Genomic DNA, 25,955 nt, shown 5'->3' with positions numbered 1-25,955 from the left:
CGGGGCGCGGTTCGAGGGTCCTGCAGCTGAGTCTGGGGTACTCGGTGGCCGCCCCCTAGAAGGCTCCGCGTGACAAGGGCCAGGCGGGGAGCAGGGCCCGGGAGCGCAGGCAGGAGGTCGAGCGGGTCGTGCCGCGCCCCGCGGCTGGGGCCCGGCGGACGTTCCTTCCTGTCCATCCTCGTCGTCCCGCCAGCCGCGGGCGGACAGCGAGCGGGCGGGCGGCCCGGAGGCGCCGGGCAGGACCGCGAGGAGCGCAGCCCCTCCCGGGAGATGCGGGCGCCGCTGGAGCCCGCGGCGGGGGGCGGGGCGGGGCGGTGGGGGCGGGGCCGGCGCGGGCCCACGCCGATTGGTGCTCAGCCCTGCGCCGCCAGCCAATGGGCGGCGAGGGCGTCTGGGGGGCGGGGCGGAAGCCGCGTCTTAGGCTCTGTGACGCGCCGCCGTCGCGCTGCCGCGCTGTCGACGCCGCGTGTCCCGGGCGGGTGCGGAGGCGCTGCCAGGTACCCGCGCGGGTGCGGAGGGGCCGCGGCTCGGGGGGTCGGGCGTCGGCGGCGGCGGCGGCGGGCACCGCGGGGCCCTGGGTGCGGCGCATCCCGGCGGGGAGCGGGGGGAGGCGGAGGCGGCCCCGCCTGCCGGGGCGCCCGGGTCCCTGCGCCTGCGGGTGTGCGGCGGGAGGTGCTGGGCGTCGGCCCCGCGCACGGCGGGCACCCCGCGGCCTGAGCTCGCCCGGAGGCTGTCCCGGGCGCTGCGGAGCCGCTCAGGGAGCCGCGGCCTCTGTGCTGGGCGGGGGGCGCCGGGGGAGACGCTCGGGAGGGTTGGAGGCCCCGCGGGCAGCGCCCGGGCCCCCCTGCTGGTCCCCGCCCCCCCCCCCCCCCCCCCCCAGCGTCGTTTCCCCTACGGCCTTGATGCAAAGACGGAGCTGGAGCCTTATCTCCAGGAGCGTGCGGACTACACGGGGCGGCGTCCAGGGACTGGGGCCAACGGGGGTTCAGCTGGAAGACTTCGTCCTTCGGCTTCTTTGCCGGCGCTGCTGAGCATCCCTGGATTCCGGGTGAACTCAAGGGGCCGCTTGTTCTCAGGGACCTGTCTCCGGGCTCCACCTTTTGGTAACTCTTCTCGCTTTCAGTGTGGACCCCCCCCCCCCTTTGAAAAGGTGATGCTTGCTTGCTTATTTATTTATTTATTTAGATTTATTTTTATTTATTTATGAGAGAGAGAGAGAGAGAGAGAGAGAGAGGCAGGCTCCACGCAGGGAGCCCGACGCGGGACTCGATCCCGAGACCCCAGAATCGCGTCCTGGGCCAAAGGCAGGCGGGAAACCGCCGAGCCACCCAGGGATCCCCTCTTTTTTTTTTTTTTTTTTTGATTTTTGATAAGGTGTGATAAGGGAGAAAAGGAGGAGTGAGTTTGAAATGCATTGGCCTTAATAAATGACGAATCTTTTAGTTTTCTCAATTCTAAATCTCCTCTCTGGCGTTGGGGGGGAGCTTCCGTGGGCAAACCGGTTTCTCTCCAGTTTGAACCTGGAAGTGTTCTTCACGTAACCCAGTTTCTTTATCTTACCTCTTTGAAATGAACAATAGACTGTCTTTCATTAGGATGACTTGGCTTCATCTTCGGAAAATCTAGTTCCAGACGCTGAAAGAGTTCCAAGTATTAAAGTAGAGTCTTTTTTTTTTTTTTTAAGATTTTATTTATTTATCCATGAGAGACACAGGGAGAAAGAGGCAGAGACAGAGGCAGAGGGAGAAGCAGGCTCCATGCAGGGAGCTTAGCACAGGACTCGATCCCAGGACCCCAGGGCCACGTCCTGAGCTGAAGGTGTGGCGCCAAACCACTGAGCCATCCAGGCTGCCCTCAAAATCTTTTTAAAAAAGATAAATGCACTTTTTAATTTAAAAAAAAATATTTTTTAAATTTGACACCACGAGCAGGGGGAGTGGCAGGCAGAAGGAGAGGGAGAAGCAGACCACCACCCCCCCGCCCCCAACTGAGCAGGGAGCCTTACATGGGGCTGGATCCCAGAACTCTGGGATGGAGACCTGAGCCAAAGGCAGGTGCTTAACAGACTCAGCGACCCAGGAGTCCTAAATGTATTTTTTTTTTTTTTTAAAGATTTTACTTATTTATTTGAGAGAGCAGAGTGGGGGGTGGGGGCAGTTGGGGGGTGCACAGAGAGGGAGAAGTAGACTCCCCGCTGAGCAGGAAGCTCCAACTCTGGGCCCCATCCCAGGACCTGGAGCTTTTGACCTTGGCCAAGGGCAGCTGCCTAACCAACCAAGCCACCCAGGCACCCCTGAATCTCATATTTTGAAATAGGAACTGGGGCACCTCTGTGCTCAGTCAGTCAAGCGTCCGACTCTTAATTTCCGTTCAGCTCTTGATCTCAGGGTCATGAGTTCAAGCCCTGGCTAGGCTCTGTGCTGGGCGTGGAGCCTACTTAAAAAAAAAAAGTAAAATAGAGAGGAATAGACTAAATTCTGGAGGTGTGTGGAGGGTGTAGTCTGGCAGAGCCAGTCCTTTTTCAATAGTGATGGTGAAGGTGTTTGCCAGTGACGCAGTTGAGTTGAATCTTAGCCAGATTATGTACAAAAAAAAAAAAAAAAAAAAATCCCCACCAAACTTTTGTTGGCAGAACTTAAAAAAAAAAAAAAAGGGACCGTATTTGTGAATGGTTACCTCAAGAAAAGTAAATATTTGACCAATATAGTAAAGCCAAATTTATTCCACAAGTGGAATATTTTAAGTGGTTTTTCTTTTACAGTAATTAAAAAAAAAACTATAGTGCGTGTTAAATTAATGCTTTAAAATGCAGCCTTTTATGGAAATTCTATTTTAGGTATGTATTCATGTAGGCAGGATGGATTAGATAGAGAGGAATAATAATAGCTTGAAGAAGGGCTTTGTGAACTATGTAGATTACTGAAAACAATGTTAAAATATTCCCGGTCAGTAGTAATTTGTTTTCTTCAGCACCTGAATATGGGCCTTGGTTAAATGCATGACAACAGCCAGGACTGGTTACGTTTATACCTGTTTTGTCTCCTAAAGGCCTTTAAATTTAATGAAGTAAAGTTTTAAAATTTTGTTTTAATCCCAGTGTGTTAGCAGACAGTGTAGTATTAGTTTCAGGTGTGCAGTTACGTGATTCAGCACTTATTTTTGACACCAGTGCTCATCACAAGTGCACTCCTTAATCCCTGTCCCCCGCGCCCCCCCCCCCCCCTTACTCTGCTCCACTAACCACTTGTTCTCTATGGTTTAGAGTCTGTTTCTTGGTCCCCCCCCACCCCATGATCCTTTGTTTTGGCTCTTAAATTACACATGAGTTAAATCATATGGTATTTGTCGAAGTGAACTTTTGATGGAAAGATTATAGTTGCTTCTGGTGCTTTCTTAGAGAATGCTAGCTTTCTCTGAGAGCTAGGCTCAACTCGGTTAGGGTTGGGTGATTTAATCACCTTTCTAGATGACCTTGCTCTCTCTTGCTGCCTTGACTCCTTTAGGAATCCTAAGTGTATTTAGGAATGCTCTGATGTATTTGGCAAACAAAGGATACCAGTGAAATGTCCAAACCTGGGCTGGGTTCTGGGAATGCAAAGTGAATTTTAAGATATGGTTACTGTAATTTTTTCTTTAAATTCTTTTTTTAAAATTTTTATTTATTTATGATAGTCACAGAGAGAGAGAGAGAGGCAGAGACATAGGCAGAGAGAGAAGCAGGCTCCATGCACCGGGAGCCCGATGTGGGATTCGATCCCGGGTCTCCAGGATCGCATCCTGGGCCAAAGGCAGGCGTCAAACCGCTGCGCCACCCAGGGATCCCTGGTTACTGTAATTTTAAGGAGCCTACTGGAACTCTATTTTTTTTAAAGATTTATTTATTTATTTATTCATGAGAGACACAGAGAGGCAGAGACATAGGCAGAGGGAGAAGCAGGCTCCATGCGGGGAGCCCGATGTGGGACTCGATCCTGGGACTCCAGGTTCACGCCCTGAGCCAAAGGCAGACGCTTAACTGCTGAGCCACTCAGGCATCCTGTCCTACTGGGATTCTAGAAGGGGGACCCACATGAAGACCAGTGTCCTAAAATATTAGGACTTGTGACAAAAATCTGCAAGATTTGTGGGAATCTTCAGGAGGGTCTTATGTCATAAATTCTATGGGTGCGGGTGAAAGAAAGCTAATGTATATTGAAAGAAAACTAATGTATATCGTATTTATGCATAGAAAAACGTGATTATAGAATTGCAGGTAATTTTCTTGTCTGTGTTTCTGATTTTTTTTTTTAAATAAATTTTTATTTATTTATGATAGTCACACAGAGAGAGGGAGAGAGGCAGAGACACAGGCAGAGGGAGCCCGATGTGGGATTCGATCCCGGGTCTTCAGGATCGGGCCCTGGGCCAAAGGCAGGCGCCAAACCGCTGCGCCACTCAGGGATCCCCTGATTTTTTTTTTTAATCAAAAAATTAGAAGAGTGGGATCCCTGGGTGGCTCAGCGATTTAGTGCCTGCCTTCTGCCCAGGGCATGATCCTGGAGTTCTGGGATCGAGTCCTGCATTAGGCTCCCTGCATGGAGTCTGCTTCTCTCTCTCTCTCTCTCTCTCTCTCTCTCTCTCCCCCCCTGCCCCTCCCTCTCTCTCTCTGTGTCTCTCGTGACTACATAAGTAAAATCTTTAAAAAAAATATATATTTTATTTATTCATAAGAGACACAGAGAGAGGTAGAGACATAGGCAGAGGGAGAAGCAGGCTCCCTGCAAGGAGCCCAATGTGGGACTCGATCACGGATCCCGGGGTCAGGACCTGAGCCAAAGGCAGACACTCAACCGCTGAGCCACCCAGGCATCCCAATAAGTAAAATCTTAAAAAATTATGTCCACAGGATTCTAGTTATATCATCACACTCCCAATTGCAGGACTTTTCTCAGTTGAATATTCAGAATTCATCTTTAAAAAGCCTTAAGGAGGACAGTACTACTAATTTTTTTTTTTACTAATGTTTGAATGTTATTTTGTTGGTAAGTTGTTATTATTTTTTATTTTTTTTTTAAGTAAAGATTTTATTTATTTATTCATGAGAGAGGGAGAGAGAGGCAGAGACACAGGCAGAGGGAGAAGCAGGCTCCATGCAGGGAACCGGATGTGGGACTCCAGGATCACGCCCTGGGCTGAAGGCAGGCGCTAAATCGCTGAGCCACCCAGGGATCCTCTTAAGTTGTTATTTTTTAATAGGACTGCCTGAACTCTACAATAAATGGATCTTTTGTCCCATGTCTGTTGCAAATTAACTGAGCAAATACCTTCTTATATAAGATGAGACTGTTGAATTTAGGTAATTTCAGAGATTTCCTTTTCACTCAGAATACTGTGAATCAACTTGTTAATGAACTTAAAACATGCTAATCAGGGGGCGTCTGGCTGGCTCAGTTGAAAGAGTTTATGACTCCTGATCTCAAGGGGTTTTGAGATTAAGCCTCACATTGGGTGTAGAGCTAACTTAAAAAAATGCTAGTTAGAGTTTTTAGTATTTTTTAAATATTTCACTGCATAGTGCCTCTCTGCCTGCTTCTGGTCACAGAGCTGTAGACCTCGATAGCAAAATCCTTACAGAGTAGTTTTTTAGAATTTGACCCTGTCCCCGAGATACAAATGAACTTCTAGACCTAATTGTTGTAATCCAGCCTGCACTTCCTAGGGGAAATGACCTCTGCCTTTCTTTTAACCACAGACGGTTTTCTCAGAGCTTTTCAAAGCTTCTTTTCCCCTTGGTTTTGTTTTGTATGTTGCCTAAGCTTTCTCTGTCCAGTGTGACAACCTAGGCAGACGTTCAGCTTCATTTGTAATAACTTTTTCTGATTATAAACGTAGTTCATGATCATTAGAAAATGTGGGAAGTACAGAATAGTAGATAACCAGTGAACATTTTTGTGCCTTTTCAGGTGGTTTTTCTTTATCTTATTTATAATCTTGAACATTTTGTATATATGGTTTCTTTTTCACTTAAACACATCGTAAAACACCTCCAGGTCATAATACTATAATTATTTTAATAATTTTTTTTAAAAATTTATTTATGATAGGCACACAGTGAGAGAGAGAGAGAGGCAGAGACACAGGCAGAGGGAGAAGCAGGCTCCATGCACCGGGAGCCCGATGTGGGATTCGATCCCGGGTCTCCAGGATCGCGCCCTGGGCCAAAGGCAGGCGCCAAAGTGCTGCGCCACCCAGGGATCCCTTAATTATTTTAAATGACAACATGTTATGTATGTGATTATATTGATCCATTTTTATTGTTGAATATCTTTTATGCATGAATGTTTCTCCGCATTCCTGAGTATTTATAATAGGATCTTCCGAGTGAAATTACTGGTCTAAGAGTACAAACCTCCTAACGCTGTGATAATGGCTATAGTTCTTTGTTCAGAGTATACCACCATGGAACACTGTGTTTTATTGCTAATTTGATCAAGGTAAAAATTGCGTTAATTTTTAGTTGGTTTAATAGAGCATTAATTCTTACTACATAGAGCATAAAAAGGCCAAGAAATAAAGTTAAAATCCATGTTTTAGACTTCACAGTAGTACTTTGGGGGAAGTTCTGTCTCATTTTCTATAGCTAGACCTTGCATTTTTGCTAGCTGCTATCTCCAGTCTGTTAGTTCCTAAATAATGTGCGTTTCTGAGATAAAACCTGGTAAGAGCTAGGACCTTCTTAGGAAAATGCACTTATGCGTACAATTCTGCATTTTATTTCAGGAGTTATTGGACCCTCTGAAGACTCTCCCTGGACCTCAGATTAAAAGTCTGTATTCTGATCTGAACCGTGGGAAGAAAGGATAGTTGGTGAGTCTTGGCAAACTGAGTGCTGGATTTTGTTTAGTAACTGTGAATTTCTGAGCACACTGGATTTACCAGGTCGAGCCAAGCTGAAAGGGAAGTAAGCCAAGCTCCATGTATTAAGTTTTTGCTAATTTGGCAGCTCAGTTTGAGTGCCAGGAGGTTGTGTGATTTGACTTGTCTGTCATTCATGGGAACTCTGTCTAAACATGAGTTAAGTAGTCTTTTTAAAAAATAAGTATAGACCAAAAAAAATTAATAATTAAAAAGACCTAAATATGCTTAATGTTTGGCAACTACTTAAAAATATTCTATTTTGGTGGGGCCGGGGAGGAACAGAGGGGGAAGGAGAAGGACAAGCAAACTCCATGCTGAGTGACTGAGCCCCACCCCTGAGATCATGATCTGAGCCCAAACCAAGAAACCAAGAGTCAGAAGCTTGACTGACTGATGCAGGCACCCCTGGCAACTTTCTATTAATCTTGAAATTGTTTTTAAAAAACATCTTTAAAGATCATTTTAAAAGATGTCATTGCTATGTGTTTATTTTTTATTTTTTTTATGTTTTATTTCCTTTTTCTTAGCTTCTTCCATAGCTCAGTCTTTACCTCAAGGTTTCTGGTGACTATTAATGGGACAAAGAGAGGCAAAGCCATAAGGGAATCATTGTGGTGGGGCTAGTTTTAGGGCTGGTGGTGACAGATGAAACAACCAAGACTCTGAAATAGAGATTGTGAGGAAAGGCTAGTTTGCTCAGTGATATTTAGGTTTTGTTACTAAAATTCTTAGCTCATTGTAGTTTGTTTTATAGTTACTGATCACCTTTATTTCCTTTAAATAATTGCTTTTGTGGTGCAGTTTTTGGTTTCTAGAAGCAACCGTCCTGGCAGAGTAAAGTGTTTTTTGGGACTTACCTGTTTTCACCTCTTATGTGTGTATATGTAAATAAATGTATATAATATATATTTTATATAATGCATAAAATTTTATAATATATATGTCTGTTTTGATCTGTTCACCTTATTGTAAAAGCTTTTCAAAATATGTTATAAATTACCAAATATTTTTTTCCTAGTCTGTTTGCCTTTCACTTTTGTTTCTGATAATTTTGTGCTGTAGGAATTATAGATATGTGGGCTCAATAATAGATTTTACATTTTGTAGTTTCTGTCTGTGGTGTTACACTTTTTTTTTTTTTTTGAAGATTTTATTTATTCGTGAGACAGAGAGAGAGGCAGAGACATAGGCAGAGGGAGAAGCAGGCTCCATGCAGGGTGCCTGATGTGGGACTTGATCCTGGATCCTGGGACTTGAGGATTATGCCCTGGGCTGAAGGCAGGTGCTAAACCGCTGAGCCACCCATCATCCCTATGGTGTTATACTTGAAAACACCCTTCCCTTCCCCCAAGAAATCACTGTTTCCACTCCACACCCATTCTTTTTCCTCTAGAGCAGTCCCTGTTTTATTTGTAGAAACCAAATTCTTTCTCCATGTTTCCATTCCTTACATACAAGGAAGGAGTTGGTATACGAGGTAGTTCTCGTCCCACGATCACCTCCTTCTCTGATTTGGTCTCCTTACTGGGACAGATCTGAATGGATCCTGCCCCCCACCCCCGCAGTTCCTTTTTAAGGGGTGCTCAGTCTGCAAGGTCAGGTACCACCTCTTTAGCCTCCCCCATGTCCCCCTCCACCTTCCCCTGCTGTGCCTGACTTCCCCCAGCGTGAGTTCCTTGTCCTTGGAGGTACTCTCAGTGCTGATGACTTCAAAAAAGTCTGTGTTTAATAAAGAAGTCTCGAGTGGCATAGAAGATTGTAAGTGAAAGGGAAAGCCCCTGACCTCCCATCCATAGTTTTTCTTGATTTCCTTACCTATTACAGCCTGCTGTAGTGCTTGTCAGGTTTCACTCTAAACATTCATGTGCTTTTTCCCCTTAAGCTTCCCAGGTCTCTGTTCTCTCTCATTTGCTTGATTCTTTGGCGGGCTGTGGTAAATTGGTTAACACATGATGAGCTGATGTACATGGACTCTGGGAACATTCTTACTCTTACTGCCTTGTCTTCTTTTTGAATAGGTGAGTGGTATTCCTACTTGAAGGACATGATGTTTTCCAGACTAGCTCATTTGCAGACCGTTGCTGTGCTCCGTCGTGGAGTTCATTCTTCAGTGGCTTCTGCTACGTCTGTTGCAACTAAAAAGACAATCCAAGGCCCTCCATCTTCTGATTACATTTTTGAGCGAGAATCTAAATATGGTGCACACAACTACCATCCTTTACCTGTAGCCCTGGAAAGGGGAAAAGGTACATTTTGAATTAATCCAACATCCCTTCTCTCTTTTGCTTGAAACCTTTTAAAAAGATTGCTTTAAAATTTTCTCAGTATACATTTTTCCAGGTGCATTTAATTTCTCTATTGCAGATACAGTTAATTCAACATTTATTGAGTTTCTAGTGCTTGCTGTTTTAGCTACTGAGGGGAGATACATAGATGAACTCAGTCTTTGCCATGATGAACCTGGCCAAGAACAGATGTAAGATACAGAAGTGCTATCGTTTTTTTCCCTTTGACTTTTCTCTTGGCATAATTTTAGGCCTAAAAGTTACAAAAGTAGTACAAATAATTTTGTTTTACTCTTCACCCAGATTTTTTTTTTTTTTTAAGATTTATTTATTTGAGAGAGAGTAGAGGGAAGGGGCAGAGAGCGAATCCTCAAGCAGACTGCCTGCTGATCACAGAGCCTGACCCAGGGCTCCATCCCAGATCCCTGAGATCATGACCTGAGCTGAAATCAAGAGCTGGTGATCCAACTGACTGAGCCACTGAGGCACCCCTCTTCACCTGGATTTCTTGAGTGCTAACATTGTTTCACATTTGCTTTATCATTTTCTCCCCCTCCCAACACACACGTAGGGACTCGTGTGTGTGTGTGAGCTACATTTTGTCCTTGAACTGTTTGAGAGGAAATTGCAGACATGTGATGCCTCTTTATGCCTAAATACTGAGTGTGTCTTTCCTAAAATACAGGACTTTCTCTTACATAACAATAGTGTAATTATCAAGATAGGGACATTAACATTACTACAGCATCATTATCTAATCTACAGACCTGATCAGATTTTATTTGAAATCTGTCCTATTGTAAAAGGAAAATCTCATATCATGGGTTACATTCAGTTTTCAGGTCTGTTTAGTTTTCTTTAATCCAGAACAGTTCCTCAGTCTTCATCTTCTTGATCTTGATGTTTTTGAAGAGTACAGGTCAATAATTTTGTAGAATGAACCTCAGTTTGTAGTTGGCTGGTAAGGTAGCGACCTCCAGCTGTCTTCAGTGCAAAGATACTATGTTGCCCTTTTGAATATCTTGTGGAGACATGATTTGAGATTGCAAACTTTTACTCACACTTTTAGCATCCATTAATTGTTCTCTGCCTGAATGATTACTGATAGTTGCCAAGTGGTAATTTAATGCACGTTTTGAAATAATAGCCTTAACCTAATAAAATCTAAGTTTATTACTTAGCTCGGGGCCAGAAGATGGTGTATAAGAGTATTAAACATTTAGGGCAGCCCCGGTGGCTCAGCAGTTTAGCGCTGCCTTCAGCCTGGGGTGTGATCCAGGAGACCCGGGATCAAGTCCCACATCGGGCTCCCTGCATGTAGCCTGCTTCTCCCTCTGGCTGTGTCTCTGCCTCTCTCTGTTTTTCATGAATAAATAAATAAAGTCTTATTTTATTAGTAAAATAAGTAATAGTAAGGTTTTTTGAGGAGATAAGATGCAGAAGCACTTAACACAGTATGTTAAATAACATGGTAAAACTTAGCTGGTAAGCTACCTAATACGTTTTTATATTTATAGTCCATTAAAAGATTTTAAGTGTATATAACTTAAAATTTACCATTTTAGCCATTCAGTTCAGTACCACTAAGTACATATTCAGTGTTGTAGAGCTACCACCTCTAGTCCCAGGACTTTATTACCCCAGAGGACCCACTATAACCATTAAGCAGTCACTCTCCACTCTTCCCTCTCCTAGAACCTGGCAGCCACTAACCTGCATGCCATCTCTGTGGATTTGCCTATTTTGGATATTTCATATAAATGGAATGGCCACAATATGTGGCCTTTTGTGCCTTGCTTCTTTGACTTAGTGTAATATTTTCAAGGCTTACCCATGTTGTAGCACGTGTTAGCACTTCATTGCTTTTTATGGTTGAATAATACTTCATTATATGGGAGATCCCTGGGTGGCTCAGCAGTTTGGCGCCTGCCTTCCGTCCAGGCATGATCCTGGAGTCCCAGGATCGAGTCCCACATCGGGCTCCCTGCATGGGGCCTGCTTCTCCCTCTGCCTCTCTCTGTGTGTGTTTATCATGAATAAATAAATAAAATCTTTAAAAAAAATACTTCATTATATGGATAGATCATATTTTATTCATTCATCAGTTGATGGACATTTGTGTTTCCACCCTTTGGCTATTATGAATAGTGCTGCTATGAGCATTTGTGTACAAATTTTTATTTGAACACCTGTCTTTGACTTTTGGGGGTATATACCTAGGTGTGGGATTGTTCAGTTGGATGGTAACTTTATTTTTTTTTTATTTTATTTTTTTTTGTGTGAATTTTTTATTTATTTATTTATTTATTTATTTTTATTGGTGTTCAATTTACTAACATACAGAATAACACCCAGTGCCCGTCACCCATTCACTCCCACCCCCCGCCCTCCTCCCCTTCTACCACCCCTAGTTCGTTTCCCAGAGTTAGCAGTCTTTACGTTCTGTCTCCCTCTCTGATATTTCCCACACATTTCTTCTCCCTTCCCTTATTTTCCCTTTCACTATTATTTATATTCCCCAAATGAATGAGAACATATAATGTTTGTCCTTCTCCGACTGACTTACTTCACTCAGCATAATACCCTCCAGTTCTGGATGGTAACTTTATGTGTGACTTGCTGAGGAGGTGCCCAGCTGTCTTCTACAGCTACTGCACCATTTTACAATATACATGAGTTGCAGTTTCTAGCAATACATGAGTTACAATTTCTCCATGTCCTTGCCACCACTTGTTTTCCATCCTTTCTTTTTTTTATTTTTAAAGATTTTATTTATTTATTCATGAGAGACACAAAGAGACAGAGAGAGGCAGAGACACAGGCAGAGAGAGAAGCAGGCTCCATGCAGGGAGTCTGATGTGGGACTTGATACGGGGTCTCCAGGATCAGGCCCTGGGCTGAAGGCGGCGCTAAACCGCTGAGCCACTAGGGCTGCCCCACCATCTTTTTCTTTTCTTTCCTCTTCTTTTTTTCCCTTTCCCTTCTTCTCTTCTTTCTTAACTATTACCATCCTTATGAATATGGAATGCTATTGGTGAGGTTTTGATTTCCATTTCTCCAGTAATGGAGATATTGAGTATTATACGTGTTTTTTTTTTTGCCATTTGTATATCTTCTTTGGATAAATGTCTATTCATTTTCTTTGCCCATTTTTTTTTCTTTGCCCATTTTGAATTGGTTTTTTTGCTGTTGAGTTGTAAGTGTTCTGGATACTAGATCCTTAGCAGAATGGATGTATGAATTGGAAATATGAATATATTTCCCATTCTGTTGGTGGTTACAGTCCACAAATCATGATTTTTACGTTCTGTAAAACTTCTGTTTTAAATTTCAAAACCCAGTATTCTAGGAGTGAAGGTTTCACTCCAGACTTTATAAACCTTTTCATGTTATGGTGTTCCCGTTAAATATGTAGTTTCAAGCTGAACAAACAATTCCTTATAAACCAGAGTATTTATAGTGAACCCTACTATGCTTGAGCTAAAACATGCCTTAACCACAATTCTGTGTTAAGTAGAGGTTCCTGTGTAGGTATTCAGAAAGCTTGCCAACAGTTTTCATCTTTGAACTTTATGTAACTTTATGTGATTTTTCTAAGATGACTCTCTTTTATGTATTTAGGTATTTACGTATGGGATGTAGAAGGCAGAAAATATTTTGACTTCCTGAGTGCTTACAGTGCTGTCAATCAAGGCCATTGCCATCCAAAGATTGTGAATGCTCTGAAAAATCAAGCAGACAAACTGACCTTAACATCCAGGGCTTTCTATAATAATGTACTTGGTGAATATGAAGAGTATGTTACTAAACTTTTCAACTACCACAAAGTTCTTCCTATGAATACAGGTAAAATATTTCCTTTTGACGTTAAATAGCCAAGAAAATAATCTTACTACTTTTTGATAATTAAAAAATTTTTTTTTAAAACTGAAAACCTTTTTTCTTTATAGGAGTGGAGGCTGGAGAGACCGCTTGCAAACTTGCTCGTAGGTGGGGATATACCGTTAAGGGTATTCCAAAATACAAAGCAAAGATTGTTTTTGCAGGTATGTGAAATTCAGCGTTAACTTCTGTGATAGGAACTTAAATGACATTACTGTTTTAATTTACTGATGGGATATTTCCAGTGTGTTTGCCTCATCCATGATACATTATTTGCTGAATGTTTCATAAAAATTGAGAGATTTCCTCTGGGGAAATTATTTCCAAGTATTTCTACATAAATGAGGTTTTTCTCTGCTAAGTAACTTCCTACTTCCTACTCCCTAAAACGAGCGATAAGATGATTTGTTTGTCATCTGCTTATCAGATTTTTTTCTTTTTCTTTTTTTTTTTAATTTTTATTTATTTATGATAGTTACACACAGAGAGAGAGAGAGAGAGGCAGAGACACAGGCAGAGGGAGAAGCAGGCTCCATGCACCGGGAGCCCGACGTGGGATTTCATCCCGGGTCTCCAGGATCGCGCCCTGGGCCAAAGGCAGGCGCCAAACCTCTGCGCCACCCAGGGATCCCTATCAGATTTTTTTCATAGTAGGTTTCTCCTTAAATAGATGGTCTTTCTGGTATTTTGTCAGGTTGCTGAGGTTGGATTTTGTTAGAGTGGGGCCATGTCCTAGTTGTGATATGAAGTTTGAATCTTAGTATTTGATGAATTGTTGTACCATGTTGTCAGAAGCTGTTGGAAGATGAGGACTGGAGTTGCCCTGGATGTATTTCTGGGAATGGTGGAGAGGAATGACTTGGATACTGATTTGGGAGGTGAACAGTTAATTCAGATGTTGGAATCTGACCTTCCTCCTCTCCAGCCCTACCGTGTATTAGCATCTTATTTTATTTAAAATTTACTTTTATTTTTTGAATAAAATAAAAGGGTGTATGTAATTAAAGTAAAAGTAGACAACTTGCTGAGCTTGGAGGTCAGTGTTCACCCACGAAACCACCACCACAATCTATGCCACTACCCCAAAAGTTTCCTTTGGCCGCCCTTTTTTTTTTTTTTTAAGATTTTATTTATTTATTCATGAGAGATAGAGAGGCAGAGACACAGGCAGAGGGAGAAGCAGGCTCCATGCAGGGAGCCCGACATGGGACTCGATCCCGGGTCTACAAGATCACACCCTCAGCTGAAGGTGATGCTAAACCACTAAGCCACCAGGGTTGCCCTCCTTTTGCCTTAATTATTGCTAGTTGTACTTTTTTTACTCATTTTTTTTTACTTGAAGTATAATTACCATACAGTGTCCTGTTAATTGCAGGTCTACAATGTAGTGATTCAGGATTCTGTACATTCTTCAGTGCTTATCATGTTAAGTGTACCCGATGCCCTTTATTTCACCCATGCCCCCCCACCTTCTCTCTGGTAACTACCAGTTTGTCCTCTGTATAATATAGTCTGACTCTTAGACTCTTTCTAATGATGTTCAATTGCTAGATTCCGACTTCTTGGTAAAGCTTTGATTAATTTTTAAAAACATGAAGTACAGACAAATTTATCATTGCTCATGGTCAAAATTCATTCTTTTGATGGTTGAAATTGTTAAATATTCTGATGGCCAGGTGTAGTTATCATTTGGGCTTGATAGATTACTGTTCCCAAAGAAGAAGTCTTGGCTCACCTGTTATTTTGGAATCTTGTACCTTAGTTGTAGGATAGCATAACATAACTGTTTCTTGCAAACAAAAATGGCATTTCTGGTGATTTTCATTCTTACAGACTATTGGTCTCTTACATATTAGCAAAAGGTGTTTGTTTTTTTTTGGACACATCTGCCTTTTTGTCCCACATCTGCCTTTATTGGGAGCAGCAGGTGGGACACTTCCAGCAATAGTAAAAAAAAAATTAATTTACAAAAGCAGGAGTTCAGGGAAGCCACCTGGTTGGAACCCTTGGGTGCTCATAACATAGATGCCGATCCAGAGCAGCAGAAAGAGGACTCCAAAGCCCATGAAGAGTGAGGCCACCAAGGAGATGAGGAGTTCTTTGTAGATATCCCGAGTGTACTTGGTGGAGGTGACCTCATAAACAAAGACCCAGGTGGTAAAAAACACACCAGTTGCCAATAGCATCACAGTCAGATGGGGGAAAACCGCAGGGTTCACTGGGCTGGTGTATCTGCTCATGGCCTCGAGCTCCATTTTGCCAGGTATAGGGTCATCCACCGTTGCAAAAGGTGTTTTTATCTGTGTACTGAAAGCAGCTGTTGAGTGTGGGGTAGAGATCGAGAAGACTATTCCCAGCTGTAAGTCCCTTACACTGGCAGAGTAAGGCACAGAGAAGGGAGACTCCTGAGTCTGTGCGGAGGAGAGCAGATAGGTTCCTGGTCTGACAGGTGCGTTTTCTTTTTTCTTTTGTTTTTTTAGAGAGTGTACACTGAGAGGAGTGGGGCAGAGAGAGAAGGAGGGAGAGAATCTTAAGCAGTCCCTGTGCCCAGCTCAGAGTCTGTCATGGGGTTCAATCCCACAATGTGGAGATCATGACCTAAGCAGAAATTGAGTCAGACACCTAACTGACTCAGCCACCCTGGTGCCCCTGGTGTATTTTCTTTTAAACAAGCCTGGTCAGAATCAATGTGCTATGACTGGTGGACAGGTAGGGTGGGGGTCTCTCATAGGTGGGAGATCCTTTGCAAGAGTAGTAGTATTTAGAGGTGCTTTAAGCCAAAATACAGTAATTCAGTACTGGGTTAATTGAGTTGGTGCTGGCAGAGCTGGTAAAAGTTTTTAAAAAAAGGCTCTCTGTTATTCTCTGCCCAAGCCTCTCTGTTACTCTCCATTATTTCATTCCATGCTTGAATGTAATCCAGTTGAAATTATTATTTTTAAAGATTTTATTTATTCATTAGAGACACACAGACACAGGCAGAGGGAGAAGCAGGCTCCTTGCAGGAAGCCTAATGTAGGACTCCATCCCAGGACTCCAGAATCATACCCTGAGCTAAAGGCAGATGTTCAGCTGCTGAGCCACCCAGGCGTCCCCACCTGAAATTATTTCATGCATTTGCTTTACTCTGATTCAGGTTATGGTGTTTCTTCCCTCTAGCATTTAAGCAAACTCGCTGAGAGCAGGGAGCCCTCATGATGACCACTCTGTCCCCAACACCTCGATCAGTGCCTGACCTACGTAGTAGGGCCTCACACTTATTAACCAAATAATTTAATGGGTAAAATATGTTCCTGAACAAAAAAAAGTGTCAGTCATTTAGCACATGAAAGATTATAATACCAAGAAAGGCAAATTTGAAAGTGTTTAAATTGCCTGAGGATGTTTTCTGCAAATGAAATTTAAAAGTTCATTCTATAGTATTGGTTTTTTATTATTTATTTTATTTTATTTTATTTTTTTAAAATTTTTATTTATTTATGACAGTCACACACACACACAGAGAGAGAGAGAGAGGCAGAGACACAGGCAGAGGGAGAAGCAGGCTCCATGCACCGGGAGCCCGACGTGGGATTAGATCCCGGGTCTCCAGGATCGCGCCCTGGGCCAAAGGCAGGCGCCAAACCGCTGCGCCACCCAGGGATCCCAGTATTGGTTTTTTAAAAGGAAAATATTAATTCTCTATAAAGGATATTCTTCTCTTATTACTGTCGTAATGTTCCATGTTTAGACAAACGTGTTGAATCCCTCAGTTGTCAGAGTTTGGGATAATTGGAAAAAAAGACCAGTGTTGACCCTCTGGGGCTGCATGTACCGTCTGGAGGTTCCATAGGAGAACCTCCAGTATCAGGTTTGTTTTTTTCCCCCCCTAATATCAGGTTTTATTTTAACAAATGAAAGCTCACTGGAGGTTCCATAAAGCAAACCTTCATTTAAAAAAAAATCAAACTTCTTAAGGTATTTTTTTGGGGACAGTGCTTATTAAATTTGGAGGGTCTGTCTGAAATAGTCTATTTTTCCTTTTCAGCTGGAAATTTCTGGGGGAGAACATTGTCTGCCATCTCCAGTTCCACAGACCCGAGCAGCTACGATGGTTTTGGACCGTTTATGCCAGGTTTTGAGATCATTCCATACAATGATCTGCCTGCTCTCGAGGTATTGCACATAGCGTCATGGGGCTTGGGCTCAGAGCAAATAGAAATTCAATTTGTTAGGGGCGCCCAGGTGGCTCAGCGGTTTAGTGCCACCTTTGGCCTGGGGCCTGATCCTGGGGACCTGGGATCGAGTCCTGCATCAGGCTCCCTGCATGGAGCCTGCTTCTCCCTCTGCTGTGTCTCTGCCTGCCTCTCTCTCTCTCTCTCTCTCATGAATAAATAAATAAATAAAATCTTTAAAAAAATTAAAAAAAAATCAGTTTGTTAAATGTGTGCTTTGAAAGTAGATTTGGGACTGTAATGAACATCTGTCTCATGTAAGTTGGGCCAAGATGTCAGACTAGTCTCTTGTGACAGTCGGCTAGTTTCCAGCACGAGGAAGTCAGGTGCCGTGGTCTCATCCTGAGAACCAGCTACTTTCTCTTTGTATACTGCATGAGTAGCTTGCAGAGTATGTGGGGTATTTTCCTTTATTTTTAAAAAAGATTTTGTTTATTTATTTATTTATTTATTTGAGAGAGAATGAGTAGGGGAGGGGCAGAGGCAGGGGAGAAGCAAAGTCCCAAAGTGGGGCTCCATCCCAGGACCTGAGCCTAAGGCCGATGCTTCACTGCCTGAGCCACCTAGGCGCCCTTGGATAGTGTATGTGTTTAATTTCTTTACTAGATAAAATTGCTCCATTTTCACTTAGCCTTTTAAAATTATGAGTGGAGAAAAAAAACAAAATTATGAGTAGAGGACTTGTAAAATAAAAAGATTCACTGAAAATGTCATTTATTTATTTATTCATTCATTCATTCATTCATTCGAGACAGAGGGGGACAGAGACACAGGCAGAGGGAGAAGCAGGCGCCATGCAGGGAGCCTGACACAGGACTCGATACCGGGTCTCCAGGATCACACCCTGGGCTGAAGGTGGCACCAAACTGCTGAGCCACCTGGGCTGCCCAGAAAATGTCTTTTAAAAGCTATGTTTTTTAGTTTTTATAATACATTAACTGTATTAGAGAATATAGAGTAGCTTAAAGCTGAAGTGTTTAGAGCTTTTGGTAACTGTCAAATATTATATGCGGTTTCTTTTTTTTTTTTTTTTTAAGATTTATTCATCTGTTCTAGAGAGAGATTGAGAGCATGTTGGTGGGGAAGGGTAGGAGGAGAGGGAAAGAGAATCTCAAGTAGAATCTGTCTGGAATGCAGAGCCTGATGCGGGGCTCAATCCCATGACCCCAATCATGACCTGAGCCATAACCAAGAGTCTGACGCTCAACGAACTGATTGTGCCACCCAAGTGCCCCAGAAATGTTATATACTCTGAAGTCAGAATATAAGTTAGTACAAAAACTAAATTTGCATACTTAACATAAAAATATGTGCGGTGTGTGATTTCAGATTTAACCTATTTTTAGTCTGTGTAACCAAATAGGATAAAAAAGGAAGTTACTAAAACTTATTCATATTTTTTTGTAGCGTGCTCTTCAGGATCCAAACGTTGCAGCGTTCATGGTAGAACCAATTCAGGGTGAGGCGGGCGTCGTCGTTCCGGATCCCGGCTACCTGATGGGTGTGCGAGAGCTCTGCACCCAGCACCAGGTCGCCCACCTTCCATCTGCCTGCCTTGCTTAGGGCTGGTCGGGTTGGAGCAAAGATGACATCACCTTTCCACCAGGGGGAGACTTCATTCTGAGAGCCTCAGAACTTTCTAGTACACTTTATCAGCAGCCTGCACAGAAGCTGACTTTTTGCTAGCCCTGGAAACTGGCCAAGACAGGGCCGGGTAGAGCTGCAGACTTCCTGGCCCCAACTGTGGTTCTTTCGTCTCCACTCCTGCAGCCTCTGCTGTGATCCTTCTCAGACCCTTGCTTATTTATCCATCTGTTCTCTTCCTCTTCCCACCAAGCTAGTTCATATTTAAGAAGTAGTAACTATTTGATGAATGTTTGGAATAAGCAAGTGAATTAATCTGTTTCCAGAGAGTAGTTTTATCTAACTGCACCCTCCACCCCACAACAAAATGCCCAGTCTCTACCCTGAAGAATAGAGTGGAATGGGCCCCCAGGGAAACTGTGGCCTGACCTAGGAAGTAACTGTGTGTCCATAGGGTTTTCATAGGATGCTGCTGACATTATGTTGGTAATTAAAAGGTTCCCACAGTTCTGAGGGGATGTCAGAATGACAGATTTGTGTGGGGAATAGTTCAATGTGTTCCCCATGGAAACAAAATCGATAATTACTGTATTCTGTTGTTTCCCACCAGGTTCTGTTTATTGCTGATGAGATTCAGACAGGATTGGCCAGAACTGGAAGGTGGCTGGCTGTCGATCATGAAGGGGTCAGACCGGATGTAGTTCTTCTGGGAAAGGCACTTTCCGGAGGCTTATACCCTGTAAGTTGTAGGTTTGGCCTCTCTCTCTCACCCCTACTCTCATGAAATCTGTCCTTAAGATATTTTTACGTCAGCCAATTGTGACAGTGTGCATTCCTGTGGTTTGGGTATACGTCTCCTGTGCTGTATGTCACCTGGAATGCATAACAGAAACATTTCAGAGTTCCAGGGGGTCGATCCACTGAGTTAATTTTAACTGGAGAACTGCGTGTGCCTTGGAATTGCTACAGCATTTGTTTTGGACAGAAACATTTTACCCCAGAAGTACACTTAGAACCCTGTGCTTCTTTCCATTGTTCACAAGCCTAGCATTACTAATTATCTAAAACCGTGACTGATTAATGTAGAGGTTGGAAGAAATTTGTTTTAGTTTTGTCCTTGAGTTTACCATTCAGAGCCAGTCATTGGTACTGGAAGAAGGGTAAAGGGCTCTGAACGTAGCGCAGGATGTTGTTTTCTAAGCAGTTAAACCAAGCATTTCACCTTGAAAGTGGAAAGAATTCTAAATTCCGTCGTTGTAGAAACCACTTTCCTCTTCGTTCCAAAATGCTCTTGTTCTGTGCCATTGAAGCGTGCCCGACGTGCTCGCACTGGGCTTAGGGCCTCACCAGTTTGTCACTGGCAGTTATGATGAAAGATGTGCAGCCCTAGTTAGTGGAAGCTTTATGTCAAATTTAATACCAGCTTCATAAATATTTGTGTTCCCGGTGTGCTGAGAATGGGAACAGTTAGTCTGAGAAATGATTTGGTTGGTGCTGAATTCTCTCTCGCAGGTATCGGCGGTGTTGTGTGATGATGAAATAATGCTGACCATCAAGGCGGGGGAACATGGGTCCACGTACGGAGGCAACCCGCTAGGCTGCCGAGTGGCCATCGCAGCCCTGGAGGTAAAGACTGACTCTGATGTCTGGTGTCTGTCTGTGTCGACGTGACTGAAATTTGAGCCCATTGGTGTCGTGAGAAATATAATAAGATTGCCAAGCATCATAGAATATGAAGTCCAGAGGAAGGGCAATGCATTCTCAAAAAGTAATTTAACCTTGAACTAGTAGATGGGAATTCTCCAGGGGCTTCTGAGTTATAGTCACCTGGGAGTTTGGGCTCGTAGATCCTGGGTGGCTCTCAGAGCTCTTACTCTGTGACCAGACCTGGTCTGCAAGGCTGTTTTTGTTTTTTGTTTTTTAAAGGTTTTATTTATTTTATTTTAAGAGATAGTGCACAGGAGAGGGAGAAGCAGACTCTCCGCTGAGCAGGGAACCCGAGGAGCAGGACTTGATCCCAGGACTCCAACATCACGATCTGAGCTGAAGGCAGACGACCTGAGCTGAAGGCAGATGCTTAGCTGACTGAGCTGACCAGACGTGCCCCCCTGAATTTTTTTTTAAGTGTCAATTTGAATGCTTTTAGACTTATTCCTTAGGTGCCTACTACAAGGAACAAAATTATGTGATTAAGTAAAGGGAACTATTGTAGTTTAAAAATTAGTTTGGGATGCCTGGGTGGCTCAGTGGTTGAGCATCTGCTTTTGGCTCAGGTCATGATCCTGGAGTCCCGGGATCGAGTTCCACAATGGGCTTCCTGCATGGAGACTGCTTCTCCTCTTGCCTTTCTCTCTTCCTCTCTGTCTTTCTGTGTTTCTTATGAATAAATAAATAAAATTTTTAAAAAATAATAAAATAAAAATTAAAGTATATTCAGTCCATTGATTTATTCAACTAAGAAGATACCAGTTGCATTAAAGAAATTTTTTAAAAAAGATTTTATGTATTTATTCATGAGAGAGAGAGAAAGAGAGGCAGAGACACAGGCAGAGAGAGAAACAGGCTCCATGCAGGGAGCCTGAGGTGGGACTCGATCCTGGGTCTCCAGGATCAGGCCCTGGGCTGAAGGCGGCGCTAAACCACTAAGCCACCTGGGCTGCGTGCATTAAAGAAATTTTAATTCCTATTTTGCCAACGAAATCAGATCGAGGATAGATTTGTGATTAAAGTAAGGTTCCTTTTTTTTTTTTTAAGATTTTATTTATTTATTCATGAGAAACACAGAGGCAGAGACATAGGCAGAGGGAGAAGCAGGCTCCTCACAGGGAGCCTGATGTAGGACTTGATCCCAAGACTCCAGGATCATGCCCTGGGCTGAAGGCAGACGCTCAACCACTGAGCCATCCGGGTGTCCCCTAAAGTAAGGTTCTATTTGAGCTTTTATATGTTTAATTAGAAACTAAACTGGTTGGGGTGCCTGGGTGGCTCAGTTATAAAGCATCTGTATCTTGATCTCAGCTCAGGTGTGGATCTCAGGGTTAAGTTCAAGCCCCACATTGGGCTCCATGCTGGGTATGGAACCTATTTAAAAAAAAAAGAATTAGGGATCCCTGGGTGGCTCAGTGGTTAAGCATCTCCCTTCAGCCCAGGGTGTGATCCTGGAGACCCGGGGTTGAGTCCCACATCAGGCTCCCTGCAGGGAGCCTGCTTCTCCCCTGCCTATGTCTCTGCCTCTCTCTCTCTTTCTCTCTCTCTGTGTCTCTCACGAATAAATTAATAAAATCTTAAAAAAGAAATTAAACTGGTATAGGCTTTGGAAAACAGAAATGAAAGTCCAGTGACTGATCTTTATCTGATCATGTTCTTCCTTTGCTTATAGTCCATGTTTCCTTCCAAAGAACAACCTAAAACAGGGTAGTCTTAGCATTTGTGTAATTTCTCTTTAAACACAGGTTTTGGAAGAAGAAAACCTTGGCGAAAATGCAGAAAAAATGGGTATCATCCTGAGAAACGAGCTCATGAAGCTGCCATCTGACATTGTCACTGCTGTCAGGGGGAAAGGATTACTAAATGCTATTGTTATTCGAGAAACCAAAGGTATGGACACAAATATTTTATTCAAGATGTTATTTTTATGGGAAGGACCAAAACACATGTGGTGTTTTATCTGCTTGTTGGGTTCCCCTGTTTGAAATTGTTGACCAGGTCTTTTACGCAGAGTTATCATCTGACTTCGGTTAATGGTCTCTGAAAGTAGAGCCCAATCCTACAGGAAGGACTTAACTACTTTGACCTGTTTTTGTTCTGTGACATCATTTGTTATTTTGCCATAGGTTACTGATGCGGCACTTGGAGATGCCCAGTTCCTTGCTCTTACTGCATGGAGCACTTCCCTAGGAAGTTTCCTCTTGCTGTCTTACCCGCCTCATTCAAATACTTAGTATGGCAGTAAAGGTGGCAGGAGCAGCAGTCATGATGACGAGTGACGCTGCTGATGGTGATGAGAATAACCGCCCCCCACCACCACTGAGTGTGGGGAGTTTCAGTATGCTGTCTGTAGTAGCCCTCAAGGGCTCTCTGCTGGATTTTCCTGTGATAACCCTTCCTTTTAAAGCAGGGATTCCAACCTTGGCAACCCTTTAGAATCACCTGAGGAACTTTTCATTTTTATCTTTTTATTATTTTTTAAGATATTTACTTAATGGGGCACCTGGGTGCCTCTGTTGGTTAAACGTCTGCCTTTAGCTCGGGTCGTGATCTTGGGGTCCCAGGATAGAGCCCTGTGTCCAGCTCCCTGCTCAGCAGCATGTCTGCTTCTCTCTGTCCTTTTGCCCTCTACCGCCCCCCCACTCATGTTTTCTCTGTCTCTCAAGTAAATAGTCTTTTTTTTTTTTAAAAAAAAAGATTCATATATTTTAAAGAAAGCACTCATGCTTGAGTCCATGGAGAGGAGCAGAGCGAGAGAGAATCTCTAACAGATTCCACACTGAGCACAGAGTCAACATGGGGCTCAATCCCATGACCTGAGCCAAGACCAAGAGTTGGACACTTAACCGACTGAGCCACTCAGGTGCCCTTGCCCTCTGAGGAACTTTTAAAAACTTAATCCAAACCTAGCTTCCCCTTGGAGGTTCTGATTCGATGGGTCTGGGAGGGGCCCAGTACCCTTGTTGATTCTCATGAGCAGCCAGCGTCGAGAATCCTACTGCAAAATGAAGAGAGTAAAAAAAAAAAAAAAAAAAAAAGTCTCTTTCCGCAAGCTCCCCATGGGGAGCACATCCGTTTTTGGGAATGTGCAGGGTTTACTGTGTTTGAGGATCACTCAACGAATGCCCATTAAGTTCCATGTATTCTCCCCAAATTCTTTTTGCATTGGTCCCTCATAATTAGTACAACAGCCTTAGCACATAATTGTTTTGCTTGGTCTTTTTTCATTTTTGAAAGACTTAACAAATCTGTATGTCTAATCATACCATTCAAACCTGGTTATGCACTTGCTGAAAAATAAACTCATTTTTAAGAATAAGAACAAAGCAAGCTTGCAACCCCAAGCCATCTTTCTTTAGTAGGCCCTGGGGGTTCTCTTCTGAGAACATGTGTGTTTGACCATTTTTCTTTAGATTATGATGCTTGGAAGGTGTGTCTGCGGCTCCGCGATAACGGACTTCTGGCCAAGCCGACCCATGGCGACATCATCAGGTTTGCACCTCCACTTGTGATCAAGGAGGATGAGATTCAGGAGTCTGTGGAAATCATTAACAAGACCATCTTGTCTTTCTGAGGAAGAGACAGTTTTCAGTGGGGTCCGGCGCCAGCTGGAGACAGCAGTTCGAGCAAGTCCTGGAGCGCTCCTGGGCTTGACATAGGCATGTGCCACTCCTCAGTGTCTTCAAGGACTTTTTTTTAATATACATTTTTTTTCAGTTGATGCATACTAGAATGACATTTATAAACATGCAGTTTGCTATGTAACGTGACTAAGAGAGTGGAATGGCATTTCTATTCGACTACGTTTCTGTGTGCGTATGTGCTTTATAAGGTGAAATGTACCCACCTGTATATAGAGAGCCTTTTAATCAAGCCCTTCAGTATAATTTATGTTTTTATCATTTCCTTACTGATACAAATGTTTTGTGTTTGAGAAAGTTACATGGGATAGTAGTACAAGGAAGACTTGCTTAACCTTACAAAGTTAAGTTCTCATGATTAGTTTTTAGGAAGGATTAATGGTTAAGCTTATATAAAATACTGGATTTCAGGAAACTTCATATTGGCCAACACCAGGGTGTATCCTATGAATGTCACTTTGAATTGGGAGTTAATGTTTAACGTTCCCAAATTATGTTTTAAATGATTGATTTGTAAGAAAGGTTTATTTTCAGTGTTTCTTGACATTTAAAGCAAAGCCTCTATTTAAAGCGTCTGTTTTGTGATCAGTGTGCTATGACGGCAATAACCGATTACCTAACGTTTTTAAGCTTTTTGAGACTGTTCTTGTTTTATTTTGTTTTCTAAGAGCATTTCAGCAGCTTCGGTGGTATCTAGAAAAATAGAAATTATAAAAAGAAAGTCTCTTATTATATTCCCTTCTCCCCTTTGACAATAATTGCTTTTTTCCTGTGCTTATTACTGATATTTACCATTTTTATTAAAGTATCCTTATTATGCATAGTATTGTGCAATTTTCCCCCTCTTTTTAAAAAAATCTGAATATAGTATTTTGGATGCTTTTCTATGTCAGTAATTAGAAGTTTATCTCACTCTGTGATGACTATCATATGTAAATGTATTGTAATTTCATAATGGGGGACATTTGAGTTGTTTCCAGTTTTTCACTCTTTAAACAAAGCTTGTGACTACTTTATGTTTATATAGTCCATGTGTGTGGAGGAGGTCTCTAGGGGTGGATTGCTATGTCAAAGGGAATGAACTTTTGTTTATATTTATTTTTATTTTATTTATTTATTTTAAAGGATTTTATTTATCATGAGAGACACAGAGAGAGAGAGGCAGAGACACAGGCAGAGGGAGAAGCAGGCTCCATGCAGGGAGCCCAATGTGGAACTGATCCATGGACTCCAGGATCATGCCCTGGGCCGAAGGCGGTGCTAAACCACTGAGCCATCAAGGGATTCCCTATTTTTACTTTTAAAAATAATTTATTTTAAGTAATCTCTATACCCAGTGTGGGGCTCGAACTTACAGCTCTGATTGAGAGTTGCAGGCTGTACTGACTGAGTCAGCCAGGCAGCCCGGGAATGAACTTTTATTTTTTTAATTTTATTTTTTTAAAGAGATTTTATTTATTTATTTATGCATGAGAGACATAGAGAGGCAGAGACACAGGCAGAGGGAGAAGCAGGCTCCATGCAGGGAGCCCGATATGGGACTTGATCCCGGGTCTCCAGGATCCCACCCTGGGCCGAAGGCAGCACTAAACCGCTGAGCCACCCGGGATGCCTGGGAATGAACTTCTTTTTTTTTTTAAAAGATTTTAAAAATTTATTTATTCATAGAGACAAGAGAGAGAGAGAGAGGCAGAGACACAGGCAGAGGGAGAAGCAGGCTCCATGCAGGGAGCCCGACGTGGGAC

The 25,955-nt window shown here is 43.0% G+C and overlaps 2 protein-coding genes across 4 annotated transcripts; one reads left to right on the top strand and one right to left on the bottom strand.

The window, feature by feature from the left end:
- The first annotated feature begins 367 nt into the window (after positions 1–367).
- OAT (ornithine aminotransferase) lies at positions 368–25,226 on the top strand. 3 transcript variants are annotated; one of them, XM_038579032.1, is made up of 12 exons: positions 368–497; positions 935–1,103; positions 6,760–6,846; positions 8,916–9,143; positions 12,804–13,028; positions 13,133–13,228; positions 17,092–17,219; positions 18,686–18,808; positions 19,473–19,601; positions 20,375–20,488; positions 22,315–22,459; positions 23,983–25,226. In XM_038579032.1, the coding sequence occupies exons 4-12, from the start codon at positions 8,942–8,944 to the stop codon at positions 24,141–24,143; spliced, it is 1,323 nt and encodes a 440-aa protein (XP_038434960.1). In that variant the 5' UTR covers positions 368–497; positions 935–1,103; positions 6,760–6,846; positions 8,916–8,941; the 3' UTR covers positions 24,144–25,226. The 3 variants fall into 3 exon arrangements, with proteins under 3 accessions (XP_038434960.1, XP_038434962.1, XP_038434961.1); XM_038579034.1 differs by having other exon boundaries at positions 935–1,150; XM_038579033.1 differs by lacking the exon at positions 935–1,103 and having other exon boundaries at positions 428–497.
- Positions 15,029–15,319, bottom strand: LOC102153475 (transmembrane protein 258-like). Its single transcript, XM_038579220.1, has one exon. It carries the CDS (start codon positions 15,317–15,319, stop codon positions 15,029–15,031), a length of 291 nt encoding a protein of 96 aa, XP_038435148.1.
- Positions 25,227–25,955: the final 729 nt, after the last annotated feature.

This window comes from Canis lupus, chromosome 28 (assembly GCF_011100685.1).
Source record: "Canis lupus familiaris isolate Mischka breed German Shepherd chromosome 28, alternate assembly UU_Cfam_GSD_1.0, whole genome shotgun sequence".
In the NCBI taxonomy this organism is placed as follows: Eukaryota; Metazoa; Chordata; class Mammalia; order Carnivora; family Canidae; genus Canis; species Canis lupus.
Note: the sequence above shows the minus strand (reverse complement) of the source record. Positions and strands in the feature narration are given on the sequence as shown.

What these genes read in the sequence shown, in the direction of transcription:
- OAT (XM_038579032.1), top strand. Translation starts at nt 8,942, where the DNA reads ATGATGTTTTCCAGACTAGCTCATTTGCAGACCGTTGCTGTGCTCCGT. An exon ending in AGTTCTTCCTATGAATACAG is followed by an intron (nt 13,029 to 13,132) that starts GTAAAATATTTC and finishes TTTTCTTTATAG; the next exon opens with GAGTGGAGGCTGGAGAGACC. An exon ending in TGGCCATCGCAGCCCTGGAG is followed by an intron (nt 20,489 to 22,314) that starts GTAAAGACTGAC and finishes CTTTAAACACAG; the next exon opens with GTTTTGGAAGAAGAAAACCT.
- LOC102153475 (XM_038579220.1), bottom strand. Translation starts at nt 15,319, where the DNA reads ATGGAGCTCGAGGCCATGAGCAGATACACCAGCCCAGTGAACCCTGCG.